Here is a 13235-nt window from a genome sequence, read left to right as displayed (position 1 = left end):
CCATGGGTGCTGAGGACTCTCATCACTTAGCTGAGCTCGGGAGAAATGGGCCCTGGTCCGCGTAACCCTCACAAAATTGCACTGGGGTGGGCACAGGTGTGCTGGCTAATCCCAAGACCAAATCGGAAATGTCCCTGGACAGTTCCAGGGCCCACCAGAGCCCTTGCATGTCCCAAGACTCATAGCCTACACAAAGGGGGTGCCCATGCTGGGAGCCAGCTGAGATGGGCTGGTCCCATTTACCTTTGCTTCCTCCCCACAAAAAGAGCAAGCTCGGCCCTGTCATCTGAGCTGAATAATTTGGCCAGAGTTGAGTGATAATCTCCCAAATTGAATGGCATTCTCAGGGTCATCAACTGACTTCCAGCATACCCTGGCTCTGTCCTATACCAGCCATGTCCCTTGGGGCAAGTGCTTTAACCTCCCTCAAACTTGCTCCCCCATCATCTGCAAAATAAATACGGTGGCACAGTATTGTGAAGATTAAGGTCATCGAGATAGAGCATAGGAAGCATTAGCACAATGCCTGAAACATGGAAATAGTAAGAGTCACTATTGTTGGCTTATCAAAAGAAGCAGGCTTAGCAATTCCTGAATATTACTGTACATTTTTAATATAATAAAGCCATATTTACTTAGGAAAAAACCCTCTAATTTATTCTCTCACTCTTCAGACTGACCCTGTGCCCTATTCCATTCAAATTAGTGAGGATTTTGTTATACCAATAGCCAAATAGCGTTCACAATCCCTGATTCTCCCTGGGACCCCACCTACTGTGGTAGTGCGGTGTGGCAGAAGGGACCCCCAGCATCTCCCAGTCCTCAACCCCAGGATCCTCTGTCATCAGTCACTTCCTGATCACTCAGCGGGAAGGGGAGTGGTAGCCCCGGTGGGGGGCTTGCGTGGCCCACACTGAACCTGCCCGTCTCTCCTGGCAGGCGGTAAAGCGGTTCTTGAAACAGGAATGCAAGTGTCACGGCGTGAGCGGCTCATGTACTCTGCGGACATGCTGGCTGGCCATGGCCGACTTCAGAAAGACTGGTGATTACCTCTGGAGGAAGTACAACGGGGCCATCCAGGTCGTCATGAACCAGGATGGCACTGGTTTTACCGTGGCTAACAAGAGGTTTAAGAAGCCAACAAAAAATGACCTCGTGTATTTTGAGAATTCTCCAGACTACTGTATCAGGGACCGAGAGGCAGGTAAGTTCGAAACACTTTATTCACAGTATCTCATTCTTTCACCGGTCAGTACTCCACAGCTTCAACGCAGTCCTGTGCTTTCAGCCTGACAATTCTTTCTTTCTTTTTAAAGATTTTATTTATTTATTTATTTATTTATTTATTTATTTATTTATTTATTTATTTGAGAGAGAGACAGAGAGAGTGAGAAAGAGAGAGAGAGAACACGAGCGGGGTGAGGGGCAGAGGGAGAAAGCAGACTACCTGCTGAACACGGAGCCCGATGCGGGGCTCGATCCCGGAACTCTGGGATTGATGACCTGAGCCGAAGGCAGATGCTTAACTGACTGAGCCACCCAGGGGCCCCCAGCCTGACAATTCTGTAAGTGCAGCCAGCTGCCTTCAGGTTCAACGTTCATGTTCTTATCATTCATATTTAAAGTGTGCCGAGAGCTTTCCTAAGCAACTGGAGAAATGGGTTGATAATGTGCAAGTTCTGGAGAAAGGTGAACCCAAGAAGGTACATGGCAAAGCGTCAGAATAGGCAGATTAGCCAAATTCTTTGGCCTGGACTAAACTCTAATTGGTGGGCTAATGTACACTCTGTACAGCAACCAGCATCTCTCCTGTGATCCTGAAGCCAAGAGGGGTAGAGCTATGCAATGGGCCTTCCCCGTTACCAATCCCACCTCTGTGACTATGGAGGAGGGGCCCCGGGCTTTAAAGTTAGCCAGTTTTGAGATCTGCCATACTTCTCACTCCCTTGTTCTTTCCAGTAGGCTGAGAAGTTGCCAAATACTAGAAAGCAAAAATTTATCCCCACTGGCTTGGCCGTTGGTGGGCAGTGGATGAGAGCTGTGTAAGAGGCATTTTGTTTATTAAAGCCACACCCTTCCCTTGCAGACAGCACTTCATCTGTCTTGAACTCACCCAAAGAGCAGCTCCATCAGCCTCAACATAGCTGTTTCTACCAGTATGGTTTTAGGCACCCGCTGTTCTCCACCTCTCACCTCTCCTGGGCAGTACTGAGCTTCAGGCTTAGCACAGTCTTTACAAAGACTCATACAAAATAAGAATGAGTACAAGTCTCAGTGGATGGGAGGAGATGGAAAGCCCACAGCCAACTCTGGCTCGAGCCAACTTCCCAGACTTAGTAGAAAGCAAGGGAATTCATTATCAGGAAAAACGTCCTTGAATTTAAATTCTAAATTTGTTTTTGGTTCTAAAGTAATTGCAAATAAACTAGTAAGACAGTGCAGATGGCAGCCAGCTCCTAACACTTGATTGACCAAGAGGGACAATTACCAGGGAATGTCAGTCACAAGAAGTCCACAGCCTCTCCTTTGTCCCTGAGTGGTTGAATTTCCTTCCTCGTTTGATGAGCGAGTTCTTTACAGCATTGGGCGGGTTTGTACATGCAGCCTATGGATTAATAAGGACTGAGCTCAAGGACCAGATGCTGTGCCCTGCTGCATTCCTGACGTGCTTTGGGACCTCTAACAAGTCATCCCACCTGTCAGGCCAAAGTTTCAGCCAAATCACCATGAAACCTATACTTTTTAAAATCTTTTTTTTTTTTTTAAAGATTTTATTTGTTTATATGACAGAGAGAGAGATAGCGAGAGCAGGAACACAAGCAGGGGGAGTGGGAGAGCAAGAAGCAGGCTTCCTGCCGAGCAGGGAGCCCGATGTGGGACTCGATCCCAGGACCCTGGGATCATGACCTGAGCCGAAGGCAGACGCTTAACGACTGAGCCACCCAGGCGCCCAGAAACCTATATTTTGATACAGGATTGTCCCAGAGGTCTGGCTCTCCTCTGCCATTAACTAGCCGTTTAACCTCAGGCTCCTCAGATAGGACATGGGGATGATGGCATCGTGGTCACCTTAGGAATTACAATGGATTGACTCCTGTGTGCCAGGGACTGGGCTCAGATCATTGCACACATGGTCTTATTTAATCCTCAGAGCCACCCAATGACATCAGCACATTGCAACCAGTTCCTGGAGGGGTCAGGGGGTTGGGGAGAGGGTGGCTCCTGGTTGATTAACACCAATGACGAACCAAATTCCCATCTTAGCTTTTGAGATCAGATAAGCAGCCCTGGGCATCATCATCCCAATTACCTGGATGAGAAAAGTGAACGACTAGCTCAAGGTCTCCCTGGTCTTGGAGAGGATGGATGTCTGGTTATCTGACCCCATGGCCCATACACCTGACCCTGACACCACAACTTGTCACCAGCTAGCTCTGAAAAGACTCCGTGAAGCCAAATGCTCATTTCAAATGTTAAGAGGACCTGCTTCCCCAGCTCATCTTTCCTGGGTTTTTGGATTGAAGCAGTTCACACAGTGAAGTGAACAGTTACGATGCTTGATGACCATTGAATTGCCTCATAGGTACCCAATTAAATAAAGACCTTGCTTTGTCCTCCCCACAGAGGAGATTCTGAATCTATTCCCTGACGCCTCATCCGGATACTAAGTTATTCTTCCACACTTTGCTTTTGCTCCTCCCGGTATTAGAACACGATTCTGTTTCTTGATCCTAAAATAGCAAACACATCTGCAGGACCTGCCATTCATTAGCACTTGATCTGCATTCTGTCATTGACTCTCACAAAGAATCTATAAAGGGTATGTTATTATCCCATTTTATGGGAGGGAAAAATGAGGCTCTGACAAACAGGTTATGGAATTTGCTTAAAAACTCCCAGTTGATTAAGAGGCAGAGCAGGGACTTGAACCGTCCATTCTTTTAAACATTTTACTCTGTCTCCAGATGCACCAGCTACAAGGCACCCTGTGGCAGGTGCTGACTTTCTGAGGGAAGTTTTATAATTTATTCACTCTCAGTTTATTTCTGTTCTATTTTAGGCTCATTTTAGTTTATCTCATTTTTAGCTTAAAAAGATGTAAACTTGGTTCTTGTTGGTGTTGATTAACCAGGAGCCACCCTGTTATTCTTTTTTTTTTTTTTTTAATGTCTGGTTGCAATGTATTAGATCAGATTTCCATTAAGATTCCTAGATTATTCGTAACTTGCTTAAGCTACCCTTCATGTCCTTTTTATAGCTGAGCCCAAGAAAATGCCAAAGTCATCCATATAAACTTTTCTTTTTCATTCTGTTGACCATCAGGTGACTATTTTAGTGAAAATATGATCCAGGGTATTTGCTATCATGTAGGCAAAATTTCCAATTGTTGAAAGAGTAGAGTTTTCATTGTTCATACTTGAATTCACGTATACCTAGCCACACGTATGAGATGCAGATATTCCCTGAGAAAGCCTGCTTCAACTCACCCAGCGGCCAAGAGCCTTGCGCTTGCCTGTGTGACCTATGGTCTTCTAAAGATGAAGGTTTATCCTGGCCATTTTCTACTAGAAACTCCTGTAGCGTGCACTCTGGAAAGTTGGCCAAAACAGTCGTAGAAGTGGGTGGTTCCAAATCATTCTGGAGTAGCTTCTAACCTCTGTTTGCCGAGGCAGGGAGATGTGACAGAATCTGAGGCCATCGAGAATGGGGAGACTCCTGCCTGTAACTCCCAATGGCATTCCTTCTCTGAGCTCTGCTCCCTTGTCCTGAAAGGAAGGTGTTGGGGGTTGCAGGGCTAGCGTCCTGTCAATCTACATTAAAGAAGCCCCCAGCATGTGCACGTCACTGAGTGAGCAGGTCACGAAGAGACTCTCTTCCCCTCACTAGAACCATGCCTAACCTTAGGAAGGGCCTGTTTTCTGCTAAATGGAACTCCCACATGTTTGAAATGGGTTATCTTCAAAGGTATCCAGGCTCTAAAGTAGGTCCGAATGTGGCAGTAAAATTTAAAGCAAATAATTTTTCCTTCCTTTTCTCTATTAAAATGGGCACTAACCTTTCCCTAAATGACATCTCACACCACCCAATCTGCTTTATTGTGGCCATATTGTTCTGCTTCGCTTTTTAGAAATATCATACACATTTCCTACTTAACTGATTGGGTACCTTCTACTTGTCAGCACTGGAAAAGCAATGGTAGTGAGCACACTGAATCTTGCCAAGTAATAGATACCTGTAGCTGATCGACTTCACTCTTGCTAGCCAGCACCTGCTTCTTGTTCAAGTTAACTCATTATGTGACGGAAGTGAGCCTGCTTGTTTTGTCAGTCTGGTTTATGAAACGGATGAAGGCGACAGGTCTAGTCCACTATTTTCCAAAGGGAGGGCCTCTTCAGAACACTATTAAATCAGAATCTCAGGGGATCGTTGCTGAGATTCTGTCTGCATTTCAAACTTGAGCACATTAAAGTGGAAAATCGATGTTTTAGGCAGTCCCTGACCTACAACATTGTTTTTCGTAAGTATTTTTTCATAAGTATTGGGTAAGAAGACATCCCGGGAGACATGTTCTTTGGAATACCTGATCTCTTATGAAGGAAAAAAAAATTTTTTATTTAAGGAGTTCTAGACAAGTGGCACCCAAAAATATCCCCCTCCCTGGCTTGCCCAGTACAAGAGGGATGTTCCTCCATGTGGAAGCCCTACATTTTCAGGGACCCTCTTGCACTGTAAGTGCAGTAGATCTCAGCCATCCAAGCTTTCAGTGGAATTAGCTTGACGACATGATCAAGCCAGGCCTTTAGTGAAGTCCTGAGAGAATGATAAAGGCATAGCGAGCGAATTTCGACAAGAAAGGCAGAAGGCCAAGTCAAAACCCTGGGCTCCTCCTGGGTGAGGACAGACCCAGACCCCAGGGGGAGAAGGGTGGGAGGAAGGTTGGGTGAGTTCCTCCGAGAGTCTGGCCCCTGCTACACAACTTCTGGGCATTTTCTCTTAATCTGCACAGCAGTTACGCCCATTAATAGAGTAGGGAATTGAGGCTCAGAAAAGCTTAACTTTCCCGAGACTGTGTGGCCTAAGTGGTAAATAAAACAAAATAAATAAAAATCAAAACAAAAGTCCATACTTTTCTCACTATATCACTTTACTTCCTGAAATTTGGGGAGGGGAGACCTGCGTCTTAAAGAGGCAGCGTGAGGACACGGGAACAGAGTGGGCGGAGGGGCCCACAGAGTGGGGAGGTGGAAATTGGTCAGACCCAAGCTTCCCTCCTGTTTGGCTCAGGCTGCCTTGAGGCCCCTTCCAATGACAAGCCCTTCAAGTCTGCAGGAGTGTTAATGTCCTTCACTGTTGCTAAAAAAAATCCCAAGCTCGAAAACGATTAAGAAAGATATTCTTATGGCAACAACAACAACAGACATTTTCCACCAGGCTTCAGTTGAGGAAAATGAGTGTTCAACGATAAAGACTCCCCTCCGATTCCAAAAGTCCACACAGCAGTGTGACGCTGTGCATGTGACATTATGCAGGCCACACTGGAGGCTCCATCCGGGAAGCCGGGCTTTCTGAGACGGATATTCTAGTGGTCGTGTGGTTATCTACTCCGGTTATTGCCCCAGGCGTCTGGAAATCAAAGAAGCCCTCCAGTTAGAGATAGTCCATCTTCAAGGAATGCCATGCCGCTGACCTCTTCAGAGACTGAGTGCACCTCATCACAGGCCACTTTCCCCGTTATGATGTAAAACCCTGACCTGGGCCAGGGGTCACCCTGAGGTCTCCTCTCCAACTGTAGGAAACAGGTGACCCTCCACCTCTTTTTGAAGTCAAGTTCAAAAAACAGAGTTCCACAGTTGCTGAACCTGTTGTTTGCTGTAAGCCCGCCACGTGGCTGCCGGCTGCCGGCTGTGAGTGGGGAATACGCTAAGGTCTCACTGTTTTCTCTACACAAAGCATACTTGGCAAACAGCTTGGAACCCTTGGGAGCACAATTCCCCAACCACGGTTTACAGAGATTCACCAATCTAGACATGCCCCATGGCGTGGCCCGGTTTGCTGAAGCTCTGTGATTGTGACCTGATTGAAAGCAAGGGAACAGCTTGTCAGCCAATAGGAATGGATTGAGACTAAATGCACAATTCCCACAGTACCTCCGAGGTCCCTCATTGCTTCATGGGTCAAATATTTATTGAGCTCCTTCTGTATGTCAGACCATACAGATAAGCCTCTGGAACGCAAAGATGAGGAAGCCAGACTCCGTCCTTGCCCTCAGCCTTCCCAAGGCCTCCCAGTCTCTGGACATGAGCCGGGTGGTTGGCAGGCAATGGGATGCAGGCCAGGTGCTGGGGGGGGTCCTCAGGCCCGGACAGGAAGGGGGCGCTTTCTGGGTTTTGGTCCTCACTCTGTCGCTCTATTACAGGGTCTTACCGTACACGTGTCACTTGGAAAATTAAAGAATAGGTTATTCATCCCTTTCTGCATTGAGATTTATTTTAGAAATTCATGAATTGATATCTGAAAAGCACCAAGACAGCTAGACCAGGAGAGAATGAAATGAAAAATGTATTGGTGAGGTCTGTAAATCACCATTCTCACAGGCAATTGTTGATTACATTGTCTAATTAATATTAGTTACTATCCAGAGGACCCTCTTTTCAAACTCTCAGTGGCAGGTAATACAATTAGCCTGCCCCTCCGTCCTGCAACACAATCTTCCCATTTTCCTCCTGCCCCGCTAGCTGGTCTTCCCCAGTTTCAGTTGCTAGTTTCTCTTCTCCTCCCTGTAAATCTTGAAGATCTTCAGGGCCCAGCTGGGCCCCCTTCCCTTCTGCTTCTGCACCTTCTCACTGGGGGGCCTCCTCCTTCATGATGGCTTTTAACTGCTTCTCTGGCCTCATCTGGGTCCTACCTGCTGCTTAACAGCTCCTCTCCATTGTTCACATCATTATCAGTCTGCTTCTGTTAAAACTGAACTCTTGATTTGTCCCACTCCGGAAACCTGTTTTCCCCAAGCTTCCTCTTCTCAGAAAACAGCAGACCCGTCTACTTCATTGGGCAGCCATAAACCTGCAGGTCATTTGCTACATTCTTTGTCACTTGCGTATTGGCCCATCACCAGGTCCTCCTAAAATGCATGAGGGATCTAGCTCAGAAAGCCTCCCTTGTTCCTTGACTCACAGCAGATACCATTAGTTTTAGTTAGTGTATTTACATATTTGTTTGGTCTCTGTCTGTCCCACTGGACTCTGATTCCATGATGGCAGGAACTATGTCTGTTCACCATTGGATTCCCAGCACCCAGCATATAAATGTGCTGAATTGAATTGAATGGAAAGTTAGAAAACAACATAAAATATGCTCATCGTATGAGCTGAATTCTTAGTTATGTTGGTGCAGTGTCATAACTTAAAGATAACTTGGTTTCTTTGACAGGTGATTATTAAGCATGTCTTCACTCATCACTGATGATAATACGCGACCCATGAAAATTCCCATTTAAACTGAAATGTTAAATGGAATTTTCCCTCATGTTCAAGTGCATTAGTGGACCATTTAAAGACCTTAAGATGTTGCTGGCTGCCCATTTCCCTGGAAGAGAGAAAACTCTCATATGCAGCAGGAGACTATATCAATGGCTTTTAGTTGCCACCAAATACTCAGTTCTTTTACTCTGTGTGGGACTACTTATTAGTTCATCTGATTTTGTTGCTAATGCAAGCAAAATACTTCTAATACTACTTTATGTTAAAGGCGTGACCTGTAAGTCTGCCTTACCTATCAGAATGTAGATGTACTAAAATTATTCAACTTTTAGGATACACTGAAAAGGGCCCTAATTTGAATTGACAGTGGCAATCAGATTGAATTTGTGAAAACTGAAAAAAGAAAACGTTTTTTTTCAGAAAAAAAGAAAATTTCAGAAAAAAGGAAACAAAATTTTCATTTTCCTATTTTTGAAGTCTTTGACATAATTTGCACCAACAAAAAATTTACCAAATTGATGTCCTTGTTTTGCAATAGAAAAAATTAATATGTTACAAACAAAAGAATGATGTTAATGTATTTTAACATAATGTATTTGCTTACTTCATGTAAGTTTTCCCCATGAAACGTATTTCGTGCTGGTGTGGTAAATCTCTTCTTTAAATCTATGCAAATCCTGTATTCCTAATAATTCCTGACATCATGGATCAGCAGACTTTGTTGCTACCCATTGCTACCTATTACTATTTTTAGTGATTACTGATTGGGTAGCCATGGACAAATTAACTTCTCTGGGTGTCTTAAGATGTGTGTTTTACCCAGAAATTCCCAAGGTTCCTATGATTCCATAAATGAATTAGTGAACTTTTAATTAATTTCACTTGAAGTTTGCAATCACAGGACCTGAACTTGATGCCACAGACTCCCTTAGCTTGTTATTTTCAATCTCTATCTTTTAAAAATGTGCTGCATTTTCTGCATGTGTTCTCTATATATCAAGTGAGATCATTTGAGTAGAAACCCTGACCGCAGTGCCTGAGGACTCGGTGACCACTCCCTGGGGAAGCGCGCTCTCCTTTGGCAAGGAAAGGATCTTCGTTTTTAAGAAAATTGTTTTTAATTTAATATTTAATGAATCAGGAATTTATATGTTGACAGCTGAGCACCATGCAGTGTATAGAAGAAATATAAGATCTAACCTCTGTCCTCGGGGAGACAAGATGCATGAGAAATCATCAAACATTTCGAAACAGCATATGAGCTCTATTGCGTGACATGCATTATAGGACTTGGGGAGGGGGTCAGGTGGGCGAGGAGCAGAAACAGGGATTGCTCTGTGGAAGGTGCTGAAGTAGGCCCGAATCTGGAAGAATGTGAAGACCTCTGATCCAGTGGAGTGAGGAAAGGCCAGCACAGCAGATGAGAGTAGCTCTTGTAAGGAAACAGTCTACACAGCTAGTCACTTCAATGGGACAGTGAGGAGCTGGCCTGATCATAAGGGGTACAGGTAGGGGGCCACGGGAAATAAACTTGGGTAGACTAGGTGTGCCAGACGTGGAAAGCCTTGAAGAGTCTGACCTTAACTTTAATTCCACGACAGGATTTGCTAATTTAACAGGACATGCTGTCTCGTGCCAGTCAAGTTTTTCTTGGTTATTATAAAAACGCTGAATAAAATCATCTGAGAGAAGTGAAGATCCTGTCTTTCCTAGGTTTAGGTTTGCAACCCTTACTGCGCGAGGGGCAAGCCGTGCGAGTAGATGAATGTGCCGTCTCTAACATTTGCTCTAACATTCTTTTCTTCCCTCGATAAATCTGTGTCGTTAATGACAACATGTAAGTCAACCAGAGGAGAAACAGCCGATTGGATGACGGGCTTAAGTGAATCTTGCTTTATGTCCTAATGGTCAACATATGGGCTTCTGTCAGCCTAGAGTGGCAGGAATTTCCAAAGACACAGGCCCATCCACAGAGAAAGAGTGCACAAGAAAGCGCCCTTCCTCCAAGGTCCCAGAGGTGTGGGTCTGGGAACTATTAGCAAAAGCTCTTTGTCCTCCTCTGCTGTCAGGAAGATGCATGTCGGTGGAGACAGAAATGTTTTTGCACTGGGAACCCTGACTCCATTATTCATTTGATAGCTCTAGGGGAGGGATGCTCGATTCCGTAAAGTTCCCGTGGCACTGCCCCACCAAAAGTGTGTTCGATGGTCCCAACTTACGTGATTTAGAAATTCCGATTCTTCATCCTCCTTTCCCCCCATGCATATGTGAGCTCTGCGAAGGGTGAGGACAACATTGCGGGGAGGAGAAAGGAGGATCTGGCGGGAACTCACATCTTCCCACGGCACAGGCCTCACTGACTGCCTGGATCTTATGGACGCTGAGTCTCGGCAGATAATCTCCTAACAGTGTGGTGTGAACGTGACAGAAGAAGGCTGGGCTCCCTGAGCCCGAGTCTGCCACACTCTGTCCGGGAAGTGGGATCCGTACCCTGGCACGCCACACATCAGGCCACATTTCACAAACCTAAAGCTAAGGGAAGTCAGGGAAAAGAGCTTCTGACTTGCAACTTATCTTGAGTAAACTGAGTAAATCAAAGTGCAGTAGGAGATAACATTATAAATCACTATGAAGGATTTTTAAAATAAATAAATGTGAAGCATCTAAGTAAGTGTTTATCCTCTTACCATATCACTTTGGGAAACCAATGATAAAACCATTACTCAAAATATTTTTAAGATTTCCTTTGGAGTACTTTAAAGCCAGCCACACATGCTTTTGTAGATACTGTATGATGCAAATATTTGACCTATAAAGATCAATTTGGGTTTTGTAAATATCTCAGCGAATCTTAAAGAAAAGTCCGGGGGAGACTTGGGTGAGTGATCAGGCTAAGACATGCTATTTTGGGTGAGATGCCAATTGGTGCTATTGGCTTTCCTGAATCAGAAAGTTCTGCTTAGCATGAGTTCTTCCCAATGTTTTCAGCCAGGGCCCCATCAGTGACATAAATTAAAACCACCTTGAGGACACGTAACGGTTTTGGAGGTGTGCATGTTGGTGTTGCAATGAAAGTAGTTGAACAGGAGTTCAAGGGGACCATCAATACAGGAACAGAGCAGCGTAAGCTGCTAATACCATGCTAACCAGCCTTCACATTCTCATGTAACTGTAGGTGTCCTCGTTGTCTATAGCATAGCATATGCTGGAGAAAAAGTCCCTTCCAAAACGGTTACACGTCAGGACCTTTGCAAGTTCTTCACTTGATAAAATAGTGAAGGAGAGAGCAGGAAGGATGCTAACTCTCTGCTCCCTGGGATCTGGCAGGGCTGCGGGATGGAGCTCTCTGCCAGATGTTACAATGGTCAAGAGCTTGAGCTCTGGACTCACACAAGCCTGGCTTCAAATCCTGACCTGCCACCTGCTAGCTGTGTGATCATGAGCAGGTTACTCACCCACATCCATTCCCTCATTTCCAAACTGGTGACAACAGAACCTACTTTCTAAGCTTACAAGAATTAAATGAGATAATACAGGCAAAATGCTTCTCACAGGGCCTAACCCATGTCGGTGCCCCATAAATATTGGCCCCAATTATGAACAAAAAGAAAAGATAGAGGATGGAAAAGAAGGCAGAGGGGAAGGAAGCAAGAAGAATAAGGGGAAGCGAGGGAAAAGGCAAGGAGGCAGGGGCTTCGGGCTGACAGGTGGGGCTGGCTTTATTAACCTGGTGGTTCCTGCTGTGGCCCAGGCAGGGAGGAGTAACTCATTAGTTAATGAACTGGTATAGTATTGGGGGGGAATAAAAGATCTAAAAGTGTGTATCTCAAATATTTAGAACTAAACAAGAAGGAAGATCAGAGGGTCCCTTTCACAAAGTGCTCACTCACACACACACACATTTATAGTCTTGATTCTTATCTCTTAAGGATAATGGTGATGCCTTCTGTTTTGGAAAGGACGGTGGGAGGCCCCTAAGACAGTAGAGCCCTTCTGCTGTCATTAATAATGGGGCCTTATTATAATTCCAGGAAAGGAAAGCAATGTGAGCAAATTTTGTATAGATTCTGCACCCTAGAAATGTTCTTCTCAGGGTTTTGATGAAATGGCTCTATATTCTGCTCAAATTACAGCAAGTGTCAAAATTGCTCTCCTGCTCTACAGTCTGTCATTAAATCTAATTAGATCCAAACTCCAAAGTAAGGGCCAATTTATAGTCCATCATCCGGTAGCCTCATCCTCTCCCCAGATGACAGAGTCTGTCTGCCGTGCACCTCTCAGCTGGCACATTCCTGGGAGCCTGGGGTCCTCAGAGGGGGGTCATTCCTCCTCCAGGCGGTGACCTCACCACCGTTCTCACGTCAGTGGCTCTCAACCTTCAAAAACCCCTCTCATCTTCCTTCTTCTGGGCCCTCATTACACCCCGTTTGGTTGGCCAGTGGAGAGTGGTATGTTCAGATGAGTGGTGTTCTCGGGCATTCTGTGGTGTTCTCGGGCTGACTTTGTTTCCTTGACTGAAACCACTTCTGAGTTAAGCTCTTGTCAATGGCCATCACTTTGACCACTTCTCTAAGAGTTTTGATGGAGCTGAGGTCACTTCACTGAGCCCTCCTCGTATTCAGAGCCCGGTTCAATTTTTTGCATCCGAGGGACAAAAACAACCCAACCATGGCTGCAGCTGAGTCAGACCACCAGCTCAGACCCTCCTTAGGGTCAGGCCACTGGGGAAAGGTCACCAAGTTCGATGTCAGTAAA

At 45.3% G+C, this 13235-nt stretch overlaps 1 protein-coding gene across 1 annotated transcript in view; it reads left to right on the top strand.

Annotated features, from left to right (window-relative positions):
- The window catches only part of WNT2 (Wnt family member 2), a 42531-nt gene that overhangs the window by 24549 nt on the left and 4747 nt on the right, over positions 1-13235 (top strand). Inside the window, exon 4 of the mRNA XM_021699375.1 lies at positions 940-1204. Coding sequence (XP_021555050.1) covers positions 940-1204 — 265 coding nt within the window. The remainder of the gene's footprint in view (positions 1-939; positions 1205-13235) is intronic.

This window comes from Neomonachus schauinslandi, chromosome 12 (assembly GCF_002201575.2).
Source record: "Neomonachus schauinslandi chromosome 12, ASM220157v2, whole genome shotgun sequence".
Lineage (NCBI taxonomy): Eukaryota > Metazoa > Chordata > Mammalia > Carnivora > Phocidae > Neomonachus > Neomonachus schauinslandi.
Note: the sequence above shows the minus strand (reverse complement) of the source record. Positions and strands in the feature narration are given on the sequence as shown.